Source organism: Xenopus tropicalis, chromosome 8, assembly GCF_000004195.4.
Source record: "Xenopus tropicalis strain Nigerian chromosome 8, UCB_Xtro_10.0, whole genome shotgun sequence".
In the NCBI taxonomy this organism is placed as follows: domain Eukaryota; kingdom Metazoa; phylum Chordata; class Amphibia; order Anura; family Pipidae; genus Xenopus; species Xenopus tropicalis.
Window position 1 is genome coordinate 126803994 of NC_030684.2, and position 19883 is coordinate 126823876.

General features: G+C 42.4%; 1 protein-coding gene across 7 annotated transcripts; it reads left to right on the forward strand.

The window, feature by feature from the left end:
* Positions 1 to 3504: 3504 nt before the first annotated feature.
* On the forward strand, positions 3505 to 17540 carry LOC448216 (cathepsin K (pycnodysostosis)). Of its 7 annotated transcripts, none has more exons than XM_031890339.1 (10): positions 3505 to 3638; positions 8173 to 8253; positions 9369 to 9654; positions 9938 to 10067; positions 10751 to 10873; positions 12050 to 12199; positions 14330 to 14548; positions 14751 to 14916; positions 15605 to 15710; positions 16645 to 17540. In XM_031890339.1, exons 4-10 carry the CDS (start codon positions 9942 to 9944, stop codon positions 16742 to 16744), a joined length of 990 nt encoding a protein of 329 aa, XP_031746199.1. In that variant the 5' UTR covers positions 3505 to 3638; positions 8173 to 8253; positions 9369 to 9654; positions 9938 to 9941; the 3' UTR covers positions 16745 to 17540.
* The last annotated feature ends 2343 nt before the right edge of the window (positions 17541 to 19883 follow it).

Below are 19883 nucleotides of genomic sequence, written 5' to 3' on the forward strand. Positions count from 1 at the left end.
TGCATTTATTAAAAGTTTCCATGATTTTTCAGATGATATCTGAGAACATATTGGTAACATATTTCAAAGTTGGCCACAGTGTCTATCATGCCAAGATGGCAGCCTTTTGGGAAACAAAGATCTAGGTTGGAGGTCTGGACTTCAAAAGCTACTCTTCTTTAGGACATTACTTTTCTTAGGGGTATTGCTTACAATTCCCTACAGATGGACCAACTTTGGGAGATCTGACTAAACAGCTCAGCTTAAAACGGTATAAAAAACTGTGTAAAATAAATGGAGACATTCGCTGTCCAAACACCAGATTTATGCCTTTATTTTAAAGGAGAAGGAAAGGCTAAGTCATTTGGGGGTGCCAAAATGTTAGGCACCCCCAAATGACTTTAATTCTAACCTTTTACCCCCGGCTGGTGCTCCTGTTAGGAGAAAACCACACCAGCCCAGGGTAGCAGCGAGCGCTTCCTTCTTTCTTGTTCCGTCTGCCAGCAAATTCCCTGGGCTGGTGCATGCGCAGTAGAGTGAAAAAGCCGACTTTTTTGTTAAAGTTCAGCTTTTCACTCTACTGCGCTTACGCAAGCGCACGAACCAGGAAGAGTAGACGTTCGCAGCTACCCTGCGGGCTGGTGCTGTTCTCTCCTAACAGGGGCACCAGCCCGGGGTAAAAGGTAAGCGATTAAAGTCACTTGGGGGTTCCTAACATTTTGGCACCCCAAGTGACTTAGCCTTTCCTTCTCCTTTAAAATGCGTAAAAAAAATTCACCAATTTTTTGCATGGCGAAGCCTTTTAATGTGTGGCGAATTTTGATGCCCTTTTTTACACAGCATAATAAATCTTTCCCCATGTGTGCCAGTGACCATGACTCAATTAAACCTGGTCTGTGGTGATCAACAATTCAGTAGTGCTGGCCCATACACACCCTTTTTTAAAAATAATTTATCACTAAAAATGATAGTTTTGGAGAAGCTGTTTTAGAGCTTAAAACACCAGCTGACCCCAAGCGGTAGCACAGAGCAGTGCCCAGCCAGGCCATGACTAGGGACCCACCTTAATGCAGGTCACATATGGGCCAATTTTCAGAATGTCTGACCAATCACGTGTAGAGCCAGATAGTGTACAGTTTGTCATGGCGGAAGATTCAGCTGATCAGCCCATGGACTAATAATCTCCTACCTCCCCTGACCTGCCCCAATTCCTGTGTAGATGTACATTTTTTTGGCCCCTGCCCCTTCAAGTCCTTGTCCTTCCCTACATGTCATTGGTCCTCTCCTCCTCATTTTTGTCCTGCCCCTCTGTGTCAAAGGCTCACTATCACCACATCATTAACCCCCCCCCCCATATTTAATGGGTAATTGGATTGTAATATGGCCTATTTGGATTCTTGCATCATTGATAGGGTTGCCACTGGGGGGGTGGGGCACAAAAAGAGTGGGGCAATGATGTCAAATAGGTGAAGTGTCAATACAAAATAGGCGGAGCTATGACATGGCCACATCCAGAGGGAGAGTAAGGGTGAAAACACACATATCAACTAGTAGCAGCTACTTGTCACAGCTACTAAATGCTAGAAAATACCCTGCCACAGACAATACTGAGAATTGCATCTGCTAAAACACACGTAGAGACAATTATCAGTAAATGATCAGCACTGTCTATTTTAGCAGCTGTGACAAGTAGCTGCTACTAGTAGCTCCATGTGCTTCACCCTAATAGAGTGCATCCAGAAAGAAATAATGTAAGTTCTAGGTAGACTGGGGCAGATCAGACGCAGGCCACGAGCTAATGTTATTGGGCTAATGGATCCGGCATTGGCTTGGTTTTCTGGCTAGGTGGGCATGTGCACAGTCCCTTCCACATAACTATATGCTAACTGCACATACGCACATACAACTGAGCCGAGAAAACCAAGGACAGACCCTAAATTGATGAGAGTCAAGGGGAGGGGATCCAAAACTGGGTAAATCTGGTAGCATTGATGCCAGTGTAGGGAACTGGTAAATTATACCTTTTCTAACTCTGTGGTCCCCTAGTATTTGGACAGCTATGAAAGGTCCTTAATGTAATGGGAAATTACCTTTTGCAGTTCTAGTTTGACTATAAGGTGGCACTGTTGTATAAAAGGCTGAGCAGCCATGAGGCTGGAGGCCATTTTGTGAAGTCTCTGCCTGAACAAGCAGGCAGAGAGATACTGTGGAATCTGGGACTAGGTAGTTCCAGATAGAATAGGCAGCATCTGTTGTAGGTCACACTAGGGGGCTGATTTACTTACCCACGAACGGGTCGAATGGAGTCCGATTGCGTTTTTTTCGTAATGATCGGTACTTTGCGATTTTTTCGTATGTTTTGCGATTTTTTCGGATTCTTTACGAATTTTTCGGATTAAAACTTAACGCTACGAAAAATGCGCAACTTTTCGCGTAAGTTTTAACGCTACGCAAAATGCGCAACTTTTTACGCAACTTTCGTAATGGATACGAAAAACTCGCGTTTTTACGCAAAAATCGTATTGCATCCGAAAAATTCGTACAGAATCCGAAAAAATCGCAAAACATACGAAAAAGTCGCAAAATATTCGTTTTCAAGTCGGAACTTTTCCAATTCGGGTCGGATTCGTGGGTTAGTAAATCAGCCCCTAGGTGTGATAGACAGTCAGGGCTATTTAGTGAGCAGCATTTTGACTCCGACAAGGATTTGCAGAGGTATTATTATCCTGGGTATAATACTGCCCAGAGTAGGGTTAACAGTGTACAGACCTAGGGTTAGATAGTGATCACCAAGGTTCCACTGGAAGCATATACCTGAAAGCTGGGAGTTAACCCATTGTGACCATTCATTGTAAGTACTGCCTGTTCTGTGAGATGCTACTACCTACCCATTCTATGCTGTAATTACTCCTAAGTGCAGGGGCGGGCCAAGCCGACCTGGCACCCTAGGCAACCCGGTCGGCCAACTCCGCCCCCCCCCCCCGCCAAGGGCGCATGCGAGCCAAAGCACAGGAGGAGGTGCAGGGGCGGCTGTGCGATCTGATCGGTCATTGCCTCCCCCGCTAATAACAAGCGGAGGAGGCAATGACAAAGTAGCACTAGGGGTAGGCAGGAGAGGCTCCTGTCTGGCGCCCCTCGATCATTGCGCCCTAGGCAGCTGCCTCCTCTGCCTACCTCTAGTTCCGGCCCTGCCTAAGTGGCTGTGTAAATAAACAGTTCATGGTTTCAACGTTAAGAACCACTGGCGCCCATTTATTGAGAAATACAACACATATCTACCTGGCCACCATATCAAGCGAGGGTTCACACCTGAAGGATACAGTCTCATCCTGGGTAAAATACGGTGTAGCTTGTGGTAATAGAAGGGCTAATTTACCATAAGCTTACACAAGGATAGGAATTTTGATGAGAGTGGAACACACTGTTACCAATGTGGTCTGGGGACTCATAGCAGGCAGCTTTGTACAGGAAAAGTTAAATAAAGTTTAAAAAAAAAAAAAAAAGTGTGTCTGGAAGAAGGAGGGAGGGGCACCCAGTGTGAGGAGATAATCTGCTTCTACCTGGTGGGAGAAAGAGGATAGAGATAGAGAATTGAAATCAGTTTATAATTACAAAGCTGCTGACAGAAAGAAAACAGAGAGATGGAAGGATTCTGTGAGGTAATGGGAAAGCAGTTACCACAACTTGGCCTGAGAATGTGAGGTATCAGCTCATTGGTACAACTGTAACACAAAATGCTCTGAGGGAGACATTGTTCCACATGTTACACACAAGCAATTGGCTGTTTCTAATTCTTACTGCTGAGGTATAATCTAACTTTAAAGCCACTTGTTAATTAAAGCTAATACTCGTAAAAAAAATCTCAACACACGTACCAGTTAGGATCTGTTATCCAGAATACTTGGGCCCCAGAGTTTTTTCTGGATAAGGGGGTCTTTCTGTTATTTGGATCACCATACCTTAAAGAGGTGGTTCACCTAACTTTTAGTATGTTATAGAATGTCCTATTCCTAGCAGCTTTGAAAATAGTCTTCATTATTTATTTTTTATAGTGTATGATTTATTTGATCTCTTCTGCCTCTTTCCAGTTTTCAAATGGGGGTCAGTGACCCCGGCAGCCAAAAACTATTGCTCTGTGAGGCTACAATTTTGTTTTTAATGTTACTTTTTATTGCTTATGTTTCTATTCAGTTCCTCACCTATTCATATTCCAGTCTCTCAAAAAAAAAACGACCTGGTTGCAAAGGTAGATAAGACCCTAGCAACCAGATAGTTGCTAAAATATCGAACTGGAGAGCTAAATAATTTAAAAACAATAAAAAATAAAAATTGAAGACCAATTGCAAATTGTCTCAGAATATCAATGTCTGTATTAGATTTTAAGGCAAACTATCCATTTAAGTCTGCTAAAAAAATTTAATCATGAAATAAACCCACTAGGATTGTTTTGCCACCAATTTGTGGAGCTTATCTACCATCCAAGCATAAGATTTCTTTTTATTATTATCGAGAAAAATTAATTTTGAAAAGTTTGAATTATTTGCTTAAAATGGAGTCTATGGGAGATGGCTTTCCTATATTTCAGAGCTTTCTGGAAAATGGATTTCTGGATAAAGGATTCCATAACCCTATAAAGAGCAAAAAAGTAATGGGCCTGCCATGGAGGATTTGCCATCTGACACCCCATGCCTGTGGAAGGGAAGGCTGCATGCATGGCAAGATTTTGTAGGTCAGATAAAGTCTGACCCTCAGAATCTCCTATGTAGTTTAGCCCTACTTGGTCTGGTTAAAGCAAAACTTCTGATTAACCCCTCGGGGCCCACAACATTCCCACCTTTATATTAAACTGTTGTCCCTGCTCCCTGTGTGTGCTTATAGCACAGTGTATTGATTTATGTTATGAAATTCACAGCTGCCAACTGACCCTAATTTACACAAACAGTAATTGGGCACTTTTGTTCCTGGAAATCTCATTAGTTCAATGATGTTTAATGAGGAACATGTTGCAACTGACCATCAAGTTTGCCATTTATGGTCGGCGTGGCATATTATGCATCATTTAAAGTGGTGGTTCACCGTTAAGTTAGCTTTTAATATAGAATATCCAATTGGTCTTCGTTATTTATTTTTTCTAGTTTTTTTAATTATTTGCCTTTCCCGTCTACATCTTTTCAGCTTTCAAATGGGGCAGGCAGAGTATGGCACACATAGGCGGTACATACAGTGGCACAATGCTGGCACCTAAGGTGTGAACAGGTGGACAATGTGGGTGCTTACAGTCTGAGCCTGAGATGTGAACAATGCAGGGATGAAAAGGTGTGAACAGTACAGGGGGTTACATGTCTAAACATACAGGGGTTTACAGTCTGAACCTGATTTAGGCCTGGTCTAAATCATATAAAAAGTTAATTTAAAGGTGAACAACCCCTTCAAGGGCAATTTGACAAAGGCAAATTGTCCCTGCACAATATTTTCAAGAGCGGGGATCTATAGAGTGGACTGAGTCCCAGAATCTGATAAAGAGAATGATTATTCTGAGATTCCCAGGCTAGCATAGCCTTTTATAGCATGCCTCTGCTTCATTAGGCACATGAACTGTGGCCATTACATTGCCTAGATCAGTCAGGCATACAGGGTGTCCTGGGGGCCCCCTTTCCCGCCACTGCTTAACTGCACTGGCGACTGCAGTTATCAGAGGAAGCAGTCCTGGGTCGAGGGGGGGGAGCTACGGGGCCCACTGGCAGGCCCAGATTTGTGGAAAGGCAACAAAGGCCTGGGCCTAGGGCGGCACAAGTTTAGGGCCGGCATGCCGCCCCGCCGCAACAGAATTTTTAAATTTGGCTCCCATACGGAGCAGTCGGGACCTCTCCCCACTGCTCCGTATGGGAGTTTAAACGTGCGATTGCGCATGCACATTGATCGCGCATGCGCACTCGTGGGGGGGCGGCCTCAGGACGCCGAGAAGTTAAATTCGGCCCTGCCCACTGGGTTTTTAACTGTGCCAAGCCAGCCCAGTCCAACCCTTGAGGCATAGCTCCCTCTGATAGTAGTAAGTGTAAATGAAACTGTACAACTAATACATTTTCTGATCAGCAGATGGAGCTGTAGTAGCATAAAAAATCATACCTAGACACATTGTGTTACTTGCAAAAACATAGCAATATTGTGAAAGGCTTTTTGCACGGTGACCAGTGCCTGGCCTATACGTAAGGGGTGCCCAAAGTCTCCCCAGCTCTGCACCCCAACCATGCACCAAATATCCCCACAGTGAGAAACAGCAAAGCATCTACTGCAGGGAGATTCAGTGTGCCAAAATCTGTAGGAATGCCAAAACCAGGGAAAGTACATGTCCGGCGCCCCCCTCCCATTGTGTGCCTACCCCTAGTTCTCCAGTGAATAGGTGTTTCCTTATCCTTTAATATCAATTGAATATTTGTTTACACAATCTTTAATAGTGTTTGCTGAAATCAAGGTCACAAAAATTGTGCTCCTGAAAGTGCTCCAATTAGACCCTGCACCATTCCCACAAAAATCATACAAGCCAAAGGGTCCCAGGATGAAATGAAAATTAAGCTTTTATTAATCACCCCATTAGTATAAAAATAAAATAATTAAACTAGCATATTTTTTTATTTTATTTTTATGCTAACGAGATGATTATGTATTAATAAAAGCTACGTTTTAATTTTATCCTGGAACCTAGTTGGGATTGTCTTTGGAAGTGCAGTAACTACCACACAGAAGGGGGTGGGTGTTGTCCAAAAGGTTGTGGGATTATGGTTCTCCCTGCTGCTCTGCTCCACCCGCAACAATTTAAAGGAGAAGTAAAGTATTTTTGGCATTATACTGCCAATAGATTCGCCACATTAGTGCCACCTAAAACAATATATTTATTCTGCAGAAACCGTTTTAAGTGGCTTCCTTCCTGCAGTCTCTAGCGGTTGTAGCTGAGATCACACATTCCTAAGGGAGGTGGGAGGGAGTTCTTAGCATTCTGGTGGGAGGAGGGAGATGGAGAGAGGAGAGAACTGCACAGACTCTGGCCCCGGGAATTAAGGTGTTTCTGAGAAAGGAAGTCAGACACTGGAACATCATGTTTACATAAAAAGAGACTAGAAATCCTGTGTTTCTTTTGATTGAGGACTCAGTGCTTATGGCTGTATTTACATAGACTTTCTGATAAAGCTTACTTAGTTTTTACCTCTCCTTCTCCTTTAGTGTGCAAATGGTAGAAAGGGGGTGGGGCAATGAGTAGGGAGCATGTTTGAGTTTGTGAGCTGTGCCCTGGCAATGAATTTCTCATGGGGTAGCATCTTAGTTACACTAGGGGTACACTAGGCCTAAGTCCAGTGGCATAGTAACAGGTACAATGGTAGGCCAGTCCAACAGCAAAGGGAATACATGGGGATAGCTGGGCAAATCTCACTTAGGTAGCAAAATGACTAGGACTGCAGCGCAACCTATAGGCCCTGTTGGCAATTTTTGCAACTGTGCCCATTCCCTCATGTGCTTTGTTAGGTAAGGCAGCTTTCTGCTGTACCACTGCTAACACCAGCAGGCCCCGGCACAGTCTCACCCCCTTGCCTGTAGGGTTGCCACCTTCTGAGAAAAAATACAGACATTCCTATATTTGTATCTTTTTTCCCTTTTAATAACATTGGGATCAAGCATCATTTGTACCTGCCAGGCTGGTAAAATACCGACCAGGTGGCAACCCTACCCCCCTGGGTGCCATTATTAATGCCACAGCTTAAATAATAAATCAGTCTTCTCCAAAGGAGCAACAGTTCCTAACCTTATGCTTTAACTCTGAATGTATGCCATTTTAAAGAGGAGGCAGGAATTTTGAGAGGGGGGGATTATCCCAGTACTACATGAGCCTCCTGTCTGACTCTGGGAAATGATCAGGAATCATGTGAGCTTTTGAGAATGGAAAACAGATGCTGGACAAGAAGTTGTGGAAAAGTGCCGTCTCTCTCCCACATCACACTGTGTGTTTGCACAAGCAGAGTTAACCCATATGTGCCATCAAACCAAACTGATATTCTCATGTACAGTGATTACAATGCTGTCTCTACAATATTAATGGGATCCAGTCATCACATAATTACTCCCCTGTATATTAATACTGTTTTCTGTTTTGCTCAAGCAAAAATGCATTTATAATTTTTTTGATTTGTCATTTATTTTTAGTTTATTCAGCTGCAGTCACGCCAAGCAGCAGTGCAGTAACATGTTAATGAGCCGTTCAGATGCGGGGAAGCAGTTCTGTAAGTAAGTTGTTGATTTATCAATCATTATTTTACAAACTTGAGACTCATGGGAATCCATCTGGATCCCCCAGTTTAATAGATCTGGCCCTAAGTATCTAGATCCCCTACTATAAAGCAAAGCAGGGGTTCTGTTGGTACAGGTACGGGAGCTATAATCCAGAAAGTTTGGGACTTGATTAAAACTAAATAAAGCCAATGTAATATTTTACAATATTGTATAGGCCTATAAGTAATGTTTTTTTATAATTACAGAGAAAAAGAAAATACTACACAAATTGTTTGCTTGAAAATGGTAGATGGCCTTTCTGTATTTCAGAAACTTCTGGATAATGGGTCATAATGAGCAACCCATTTTTGGGAAAATAAATAAAAATCTGTCAGTGTAGTCAAGCTGCACAGTTAGAGATGAGGGGTGTCAAGCTGTACAGTTCAGAGATGGGGGGTGGTCAAACTGTACAGTTCAGAGATGGGGGGTGGTCAAGCTGTACAGTTCAGAGATGAGGGGTGGTCAAGCTGTACAGTTCAGAGATGGGGGGTGGTCAAGCTGTACAGTTCAGAGATGAGGGGTGTCAAGCTGCACAGTTCAGAGATGAGGGGTGTCAAGCTGCACAGTTTAGAGATGAGGGGTGTTAAGCTGCACAGTTCAGAGATGAGGGGTGTCAAGCTGCACAGTTCAGAGATGAGGGGTGTCAAGCTGCACAGTTCAGAGATGAGGGGTGTCAAGCTGTACAGTGCAGAGATAAAGGGTGAGTAGATGCACAATTCAGAGATGAGGGGTGAGTAGATGCACAGTTCAGAGATGAGGGGTGAGTAGCTGCACAGTTCAGAGATGAGGGGTGAGTAGCTGCACAATTCAGAGATGAGGGGTGAGTAGCTGCACAGTTCAGAGATTAGGGGTGAGTAGCTGCACAGTTCAGAGATAAGGGGTGAGTAGCTGCACAGTTCAGAGATCACTTGACGGTCTCCTGGTATCCTACTGAGATGGTTCCCATTTTAAGCCCACTTGGTTCACTGTATAATTTTTTGGTATCTGCTCCTTGTGCCCTGCTGAGGCAGTTCTGATCCACTGAGGTCTGTTATACTATAACATTCAATGGGTTTATTTCAAATCAACAGTGGATACTGGAATTGGTGGTACAGCTAGCTATGGGTCAATTCCAATGACTACTCTGCGTAATAAAATAACCCTTGCAAAGCTATATTCTGTAGCTCAACCCAAGGAATGGCAAGTCAGACATTTGGGCATACTCTATGTGATTCAGCAAGAACAAGGTGTGGTGCATCAGACTTTCCAAGGTGGCTTCCTCATACAGAGCTGTATAAAAGTGTAACAGGGGACTCGGAGAGATCATCAGGAACGGTAACTGTAAGGGAATATTATCATTACAAGCACAAGTACAAGGTAAGATTACATGCTGATCCTTAATATTATTTATTACTACTTAAGGCTTGGTCATTTCAATATAAATAAATTATAAATATAAATAGTAAAATATTAATATAAATAGATCTGATCTAATCTATCTCTCTGACCAAACTTTGGTCCTGTATCTACTCTGGAAGTAAAAGAGCCAAATAGTGGACTTAACAGTATTTCATATTGCAGTGTTTCTCACTGGATGAACCAACGGCTCATTCTACAGTATTAGAAAACTATTAGCATTATTTCTTTCCTCTCCCCTTAGCATCATGTGGTGGTTCAGCCTCTTGTCTTTTGCCCTCTCCTTGGTGAAGATTGGTTTGTGCCAGGAAAGCAATCTTGATTCCAAGTGGGAACTATGGAAAAAAACATATCACAGGCAGTACAATGGGCAGGTAATAGTATTAATCATGTATAATCTTTTAATTCTCTGCAGATAATACTTTTTTATGTAAAAAGATATTCCTGATACACAGAGATGCCTAAAACAATCTCTGCAGCCTGTATATCTTAGTTGTTACCTTTGTACCTTAAGACCAATAAATAAACTCATTTTCAAAACCAAAATTAATAATAGGGTTTCTACATTGCTTCCAAGACCAGAGCAAATGCAATAGAATGTTTGGCAAGTCTGACTCTTTTGGGGTAATAAAATAAAAATCATAATTTCCATAAATAGGAACAACGTTTATTATTAGGTTGGTCGTTTTTGGCACAAAAATAACTTTTTCAGTAAGAATATTTATCACATAGAGGGGCTCATTTACTAACATAGGTGCAGTTTCAAATAGTAACCAATCAGCAATTAGCTTTAAACAATAAAGCAGAAAAGAAAAGTAGAGATCAGACTGGTTGTTGTATAACTGTACTGGAGCAGCAGTGGTGTTTGCATACAACTATAACATTTATATGGGTCACCAAATACTTTTGCGGGTTGGCATCATCATCTGAATGGTAAACTTTTATAATTATGCCTTATTTATCTTTTTTCATCAACTAGCACGTCTGTACTTACATCTTCTTGTGTGCGTCTAAGCTTATTTTAATGATATTATGGTCGTTCTTACCCCCTTTCCAGCTGGATGAGATAAGGAGAAGACAAATCTGGGAGAAAAACCTGAATTTGATTTCCCAGCATAACAAGGAGTTCTCCCAGGGATTGCACACTTATGATCTGGCTATGAACCATCTGGGAGACATGGTGAGTTATTATCTCTTACATGTGTCATGGTCCTCCATCAGGTGAGCCTTATGTCCTTCAAGGACCCAGACTACACGCACCTGACCAAGACCGCGATATTCCTAAACCCCACCTACACTTAGCCCAAACCCCACCCATTTCTCTGGAAGTCTCCCCCTTTTCTGTTTCCAGTCTGGGTCCCCTGATTCACCAGAGCCATAAGAGGAGACCTGCCTAGGACCTAGGGTTTTGTTTTCTAGGACCCATGTCTATAGATGCCAGAACACTGCCCCCACTTCTTCTACTTACCTACATATTGCCTTCTCTTGGTAAGGGCTGGGTTGGCCAGCTTGTCATCTGTCTGTCAATCATGGAGTTTGTGTACTCACTGTAAGTCTGTAGGTAAACATATTTATAATGGGTTGGGCAGAGAAGGCTCATAGTTTGGCTTCTTCTGTGGCCCCACATCACAGTTCTTTAGGTAGCATCTTTATCTAAACCATACCCAGACCATGTACAAACGTGTCCAAAATCATGCAGTAAAATACATCTATAAATAAAACTCTTTCTGTAAATATTCATTGCTTGATTTGAGTTTGGTCACCATATTCAGTAATTTTTTGACATTCTTAAAGGAACAGTAACACCAAAAAATGAAAGTGTATAAAAGTAACTAAAATATAATGTGCTGCTGCCCTGCACTGGTAAAAGTTGTGTGTTTACTTCAGAAAGTCTACTATAATTTATATAAATAAGCTGCTATGTAGCCATGGAGGCAGCCATTCAAAGGAGAAAAGGCACAGGCACATAGCAGATAACAGATAAAACACTATTGTATTATACAGAGCTTATCCGTTATCTGCTATGTAACCTGTGCCTTTTCTCCTTTTTTCCAGCTTGAATGGCTGCCCCCGTGGCTACACAGCAGCTTATATAAATTATAGTAGTGTTACTGTAGCAAACACACCAGTTTTACCAGTACAGGGCAACAGTGCATTATATTTTTATTACTTTAAAGCTATTTCATTTTTTGGAGTTACTGTTCCTTTAAGCTGTGTGCGCTATGGTGCATGGCTAAAATTGCGATTTTTATCACGTATGATATGAGCTGGTTAACCTGCATGTAATCTTGTAAATTTAAGATACCTGCTTGCAACACGGAGTGCTAATTTTATGCCCACACCCTTTTATCTACAGACCAGTGAAGAAGTTGTGCAAAAGATGATGGGCCTGAAGGTTCCACCCAATCACCGGCCCAATAACACCTACATTCCTGAATGGAATTCTCGGATTCCAGAATATATTGACTACAGAAAAAAGGGCTATGTCACTCCAGTCCACAATCAGGTAAATCAGGGCCTTCTCTAAATTGTTCAGCAAAAAAGATATTGTTATGGGTTACTTTGTGCAGGGCTTTGCATTTGGACCTTATCATGTGAGAAGGGGCTGCACTATTAGTTGCTTTTATATAAAACAATAATAAAAACTGTAATTAACGGACGGAAGTAGTTCATTCACAAATCAGGGCTGGAACTGCCTAGGCTGCAATGCTGGGGGGCCTCAGCACCTACTTCTTGTGTATCTTCCCTTAGTCCAGGCCCTGGCATCCCTTTAGTCCCACTCATGATCCCTGTCCCGCCTGCTCCCCACCACTGCCTGATTCTTACTCATCTCTCAACCCCCGTCACCGCATGCATTCTCATGAGCAGTTAAGAATGAGACTGTAGGGGTAATTTACTGGACCCTGGGGCGCAAGTGCTTGAGTGCCCCTTAGTGTTTACTTAAGAAGCACTTGTGCCCTGGGCTATGTGGGGCTCTGCTCATCATGCCAGATTGAAACACAGTGCCAGGAGGTGTCTCCTAATACACAGTAACAGTGGACTTTTTAGCTCTTAGGGCTCTGGCACACGGGGAGATTAGTCGCCCGCGACAAATCTCCCGTGTCTCAGGCGACTAATCTCCCCGAGTTGCCATCACCTGCCATCCCACCGGCGAAAGTGTAAGTCGCCGGTGCGATGGCACACGTGGCGGCGCGATTTCAGTGAGATCGCGCAAGTTGCCTCGTGAGGATGGCAATCCGGGGAGATTAGTCGCCCGAGACACGGGAGATTTGTCGCGGGCGACTAATCTCCCCGTGTGCCAGAGCCCTTAGAAATGACCCCTTATGTCTTTAAACGAGAAAGAAAGGTAAAACTAAGTAAGCTTTATCAGAAAGGTCTATGTAAATACAGCCATAAGCACTCACAGAAATGCTGCACTGACTTCTCTGTGAAAAGATCTAAAGCTGTAGATAGCCAGCACATTTGCAGAGACCTTTAGCCAACCAAAATGGCCTCAGACACCCAGCTTCTAACTCAGCTTCTACTGGGAAAGCATTCCAGGAGGTATAGGGAGATTATATGTATGCAAAGGCAGATGGTACCAAGACATACAGGGTAGAGGGAGAGAAGAGGAAGAGAAGGTCCTAGAACTTACAGGGAGATTATAATATGATGCATAGTGGGAGGATACCATGATGGGAGGATACCATGATGGGTAAAGGGGGAGAAGTAGATACTAGAACATAAAAGGAGGCAATATTAGCATATAAAGATGGAAGAGTTTAGAAGACTATAGGCAGAGCTACATAAAGGTAGAGGATATTAGGATATATAAGGATAGAAGAGTACAATATATAGGGAAACTAGGACTAGGACATACAATTAGAGGATATATAAGGAGAGGAGAATTCAATTTATAGGACAGGAGTCCCCAACCTTTATTACCAGTGAGCCACATTAAACGAGAAAGAAAGGTAAAAACCAAGTAAGTTTTATCAGAAACGTCTATGTAAATACAGCCATAAGCACTCACAGAAATACTGCAGTGAGTCCTCTGGCAAAAGATTTCTTGTGTCTTTAATTCATGTGCCACAGACATGCAGCTCTCTGCTCTCTCCTGCTCCCCTCTCCCTCAAGAATGCTAAGAACTCACTCCCCCCCTTACGATGTGGATCTGAGCCAATCAGCAGGAAGCTGACTCATAGTCTAACTAACTGAGCATGTACACTTGGTCTCGGTCTCCGTGCAGGAGTGAGGCATTATGGAAACTTTCTTTACACAGCTCAGCTTTTTTTCTTCCTGTTTGGCTTCTGATCATCTGAACAGGTGAAATATGGGGAGACTTAAGGGCACTATTGAGACAACTGATGGTATGCCTGCAGCTTGAGATTAACTCTTTATTAGCCTTTCCTTCTCCTTTAACACCTTTATATGGGTGAAATGTTGGACCTTAGAGATGAGCACGACCACAAAAGGTCTAAAAAACACAGATCTAATGAACCAATGTCTTTTAGTGCCAAGGGGAATCCTTGCTTTGCTTTAATTAGCAATAACTTTTGATCTTGGCCTTCCAATGCATTATTGTATTTTATGAGACTGACTAGGAGGCTAGGATGCAGTAGTAAATGATGTTTACTGATCCAGTGAATTATTACAGGGCATCTGCGGCTCATGCTGGGCATTCAGTTCCGTGGGTGCGTTGGAAGGACAATTAATGAAGAAGACAGGAAAGCTGGTGTCCCTAAGTCCACAAAATCTGGTGGACTGCGACACAGATAATTATGGATGTGAAGGAGGATACATGACCAATGCATTTGGTTACGTGAGGGACAATGGAGGAATAGATTCTGATGCAGAATACCCTTATGTTGGACAGGTGAGCTCTTAGGCACTGCTACAGCTATAGAAAAGAACAGGCAATTTATCATCAGTGAATATAATTCTTGCACTGCGCCAAGGGCAGGCATATGTGTAAGTTGCAGCACCTGTGGCATATAAATGGATGCAGTTGTGCCAATAAATGTGTCATCATCTGCCCCTGCCCCTTCAGACATTCAAATAGCAATATCTATTAACAGGATGAAGGCTGCCATTACAATCCAGCAGATAAAGCTGCCACTTGCAAAGGCTACAAAGAGATCCCAGTAGGTAGCGAAAAGGCACTGAAACGAGCAGTTGCCAATGTTGGACCTGTGTCAGTCAGCATTGATGCCAGCTTACCGTCTTTCCAATTCTATAAAAAAGGTGTGTATACTGTACTTATTCCAAAATGTCCCATAACCTGTCACTGCTACTGAAATGTCCACCACCCCAAACAGATAGGAATGCACTGCTGAAGCATCCAGTGTACCAAGGCATGAAACTGAAAATAGCAACCAAGCAATGGTTATTGCACTTGATCCTGGTGTATAAAGAAAGAAATGCTGAAAAGTCTATTCTTATTTCTATCAATGACCCGCATAGTGTAATAATCCCAGAGTGGCTGTTATAATCACATAAACTACTCCATAATCCACCTCAATTATGCTGCCTAACTCTGGATCCCCCTTCTGTTCTCTGCACTTACTCTTCACTCCTAAAACAATGTAGCAGAAGTCAGTTCTCCATCAGGTCTACTATCTATTACTACTACTATCAGCTGGCTTCTGCTATGTGGTTTCAGAAGTTGGAACCAACAGTGAAGAACACGGAAAACAGCCAGACAGATATTGCTTTCAGTCGCATTACATTTGCAAATAACGTTCAGTGAAAATGTTTAATGAGTGTATATTGACACGTTTCATAGAATTATATTTTCTTTTACTATGCCACAAATAGTTTTGGGTGGACATCGCCTTCATATTGATTAATTAGCATTCATTAACAATTTAACTTTGTTTGGATTTACATTGTAAATAACGACTAATCAGGATTACTAAATCTATCCCCACAGGTGTGTATTATGATAGCAGCTGCAACCCGGATGCGGTAAATCATGCAGTACTTGTGGTTGGGTATGGAAATGAGAAAGGGATCAAACACTGGATCATTAAGAACAGGTAAGAAAGGGCCCTATAATTCCTCCAGCATTGGACTAAGTGATTAAGACTGGCTAGTGAAAGAATTTTACATCTATATCAAGCTCTGGAGGATTTGATTATCCTGACATTTTATTTATATGCATTACAGTGTAGTTGTGGGTGGCAGTAAACTCTGTCTCCTTTCTTTAAACTCAAATGTCTTACTCAGGGCTTCCATTGGGTCCTGTATACTCATGGGCCTCCCACCAGCCACTCTTATCTGCTGTTACAACCTCAGACACCAGCATCAGTAAAAAGGAAATCAAGGATTAACCTGCAACCTGGAACTGAAATTTTATATTACCCACACATGTTAGGTGTCAGGAGAAAGGGGGTTAAATGTTTAAAACAAATGAATAATTGCAGGGCAGGCAAGGCTAATATAGAGACAGCACGTGCTGATAGGGGTGTTAGGTAGCAAAAGTATAAGGCCCCAGAAGGTTTTGGTGACTGGGGGATTCATTGGTCCAGTTATTTCAAGATGTCTTTGAACACTTAAGTGTCAAACTAAGTCTCCTTGGGCCTACCAGAGAAATAGACACCCTGAGTCCAATCTACAGGTCCAGACTGAGATTCAAAATAGGCATTTCACATACAGAGGCCCAAATAGCTCCCCAGAGGCCCAATAAATAGTGACTATCCATGGCATCTTACAGCAACCCCTCTGGTATTTGCCAGACCCGCCTATCTAGATTTAGACAATTCCAAATAGTATAGGTTTTTTGATGGACCTTGTTGGGAATAAGAAGAGGCTGAAGGGAATTCTCCTAGACTGGGTCCCACTAAAACATGAGCCCAGCAGGAGTTGCCTAGGACAATGCAACTAAATGTAGTTTCTTATGTCTAATAATGGCTACTGTTCATGTAACCTTAACACAGATTTATGTTTAAACATGTTTGCTCTTCTTTGCAGCTGGGGAGATTGGTGGGGAAAGAAGGGTTACGTTCTCCTGGCAAGGGATAAGAAGAATGCTTGTGGAATTGCAAGTCTCGCCAGCTTTCCAGTGATGTGAGAAACTGCCCACAAATCCAGAGGAATGGAAAAGTATCTCCCCATTATACAGCTGTTATACCCAATGGAATTAACCCTACCAATTATCACTCTAGGGGGTATAATTATCAAAGAGTGAAGTTAGAGCTCACCACAATCCACTAGATTGAAATTCCGCCATTTTTTTTCTATGGAACTTTTAAAAGATTATTTATTAATGAGTGAAAGTTAAAATTCACCCCAAATATGCCTTTAAAAATACCATACAAATGAATAGAGAGTGGCAGAATTTCACTCAAGCAGACGGCGAGCTCTTTCTTCACCCATAATAAATATCCCCCTAGGTTGGTGTTCATAGGTTTAGTTGTTGTGTGTGATATTGTCCTTCATCATAACTAGTATGCACAATTGTAATCTTTTGTTTAGTGTTACATCACATGGTTCTTACTGACATTTATCAAAGCAATATGACCAAACATGCCCCATGGAGAAAGGTAATATTGCATAAATACAGAATAATAGTTTTTTAATAGACTGGCCAAGATCTGTGCCCTTTCTTGAGTTAGTGAGAAAATACTTACACTATGCTGCCCAACTGCCTGGCTAGCCAGATCCTGACCTTACATGATCAGAGGCTGCTATGGTCTGTTGGCTGGGCAGGGGCAGCCTTTTACACTGCAGAAGATGGGGCACCATGCAGTCCTGCATATGAAAAACCAAACTTACTAAATATAACAGTTAGTTTGGTTTTTACAGGGGCCATATATACCTCTATACTCAACATGAGCAAAATAAATGGAAGTTATGCTGAAAATGTATTCCGCCTATTCTTTTAATGATGAAAAAATCCTTACTTTCTTATTTTTTAGATATAGATAACTATTTTATTTTTACACTTACTAAATCCCTACCCCTGTTCAGCTGAATTAGTTCATTAGTTGTTTAGAGATAATAGGGCTCATTTACGTCCACAAATGCAGTGGGCAGCTTGCGCTTTTCCCTGCAGTCAGTTGCACATTAAACCCTATTCATTAAAGGTACTTGTGTCAAAATTGGCTCTTTGCACTTCTGTATAGTTGCACTTGGCGCCATTCAGTCCTCCCTCCCTTCTGTGCCTAATTGAGCACTGCTGCACCTATTGATGCAGGGGAACCCTGTTGCTACCGCCATCTCCTGACCAGAGAGTAAATCCAGTGTTCCCTCAGTGCCCTGCGTCAATCGCTGCAGTTTAGTTCTATCACAAAAATCACGTCACTCGCACAGCAAATGGCACTACCAAGCACTAGCAAACACCAGAAATAACACTAGGCAGACTTCTAAAATATTTGGCACATTTACTCCTGATTTGCAACAAAGCCAGTAGGCGGGATATCAAGACTGGAGGGCCTGTTAGTTCTCCTAGATAATTGTGGAGGCCCAGCCTGAAGGCTTATTAGGGTAAGATTTGGGAATTAGCACTTTGCCATCCTAACCATTTTGCCATTTTCATGGGTTAAATTTACACAAATTTGGAGAGATAAGAAAGATTAGTTAACGCCGGGAAAGCAAAGCCACCTCTTATAACATACAGAACATCATAGACCAAACATGGATTTTTTAGACAAGGCTATGCAAGTGGAGACATGGAGGGCTGATCTGACCCTTCAAGGAATGTTTATGGCACCCAGTCTGCTCAATGTTGCCATAGATGTTTTTTCTTAATATGACATAATTTTACTATAATCTGGCCCTTGAATATATGGTATGAGAAATAAAATAGACCTGTGTGGCCCCCACCTCGGTAAATACAGAGATGCCTGCACTGTATTCAGGCAGGGCAGGTAGGGGGAGACTGACTTGTACCAACTGATTTTGCACCGCGCACTAGACTTCTTATCCGGGGAAAGGTTAGGCGCGCACCAGACCCCGGACAGAGGTGCCCTTTATATGAGCACAAAGGACTTTTGCTTCCCTTATTGCTCTTGCACTTCTGTCCAGGGTCTAATTAAATTGTAAAGTATTCTGTATAGCAGTGTAGTTTTGGAGATTCATCAATGCAAATTAGAAACTTGTGCCTATGTGGTAAAGCTGGAACTAGTTACAGTGGCACCAATGTCAGTGTGCCAGAGTGTGCAGCTTTAATACAGGTGATTCTAGGCCATTCATTATGCATAGGTAGGCATGCCTGTTTGTGCAGCAGGCAGAGGAATTTTTGGAATTACCACCTGCTCAACCCAGGAATACAGTATAGGGGCCCCTTTGCACCAACATCTGCAGAGCCTTGCACCCTGCTCAATATTGATATGTTCATGGCCATTTACTGCACTGCTGCAGGGAAAGCTTGTAGCTGATTTAACAATAAGGGCCCTGAGACACAAGGAGATAAGCGGCCTGCTGTGTGGGGGAACAGATATCCTCCGAATTCTTTCCGAATGCTCCTGGGCAAACTTAGTGCCTTTTATTACATATGGGGGTTAGTATTTTTTGAAATACTAAGGAGATAATATACAGTTACCAGGCACCACTACAATATTTTAGGGCCCTCCCTAAATGTTACATTTTTTTGACTATATACTGAAACTGCTTATCAGTCAGACCCCCCATTGGGCCCCCTATAGTTCCAGGCCCCCACCCCCCCAGCAGTCACAGGGTCTGACCATGCTCAAATTTCACAATATTTAAGGGTTATCAAACTTCTTTACAAGGTTTATATTAATTTTGAAATAGTAATTTGAAAGTTAAAGAAAGGCAGAGACCCAACAATAAAGAAAGAATAGGTGACCCCTGCAGAACACCAGTTTAACCGGGTGCAGGTAAAATGAGGGTTCCGCATACCTGAGATAATGATAATGCAAAGTTATTTCACTTGTTTTATTTATTTCTCTTTCTCACATGACTGGGGAAATCAGCATAGTGTTGTCTGCCAGGAGGCAAGTTCAACTATGAAAAAGGGGATTCCAGGGGATCTGTCACGTGCATTGTAAAGAATTGCAGCTGCTGAGTATTTTTATTTCTCTTTGTTGTGAGGCTGCTTGTAACTTTGCCCAGCCGCTCTCAGCCGCCCAGATTTTCCCATTTCCTTCTCACAGACTTCCTGGAATAGGTCGGCCCATACGGCAACCCGTACTGTGACAGAACTCTTTATCTGCTGCTGCTGCTGAGAGAAGGGAAAGATACAGGCT

What these genes read in the sequence shown, in the direction of transcription:
- LOC448216 (XM_031890337.1), top strand. Translation starts at nt 9,942, where the DNA reads ATGTGGTGGTTCAGCCTCTTGTCTTTTGCCCTCTCCTTGGTGAAGATT. An exon ending in TCACTCCAGTCCACAATCAG is followed by an intron (nt 12,200 to 14,329) that starts GTAAATCAGGGC and finishes GAATTATTACAG; the next exon opens with GGCATCTGCGGCTCATGCTG. An exon ending in AATACCCTTATGTTGGACAG is followed by an intron (nt 14,549 to 14,750) that starts GTGAGCTCTTAG and finishes ATCTATTAACAG; the next exon opens with GATGAAGGCTGCCATTACAA.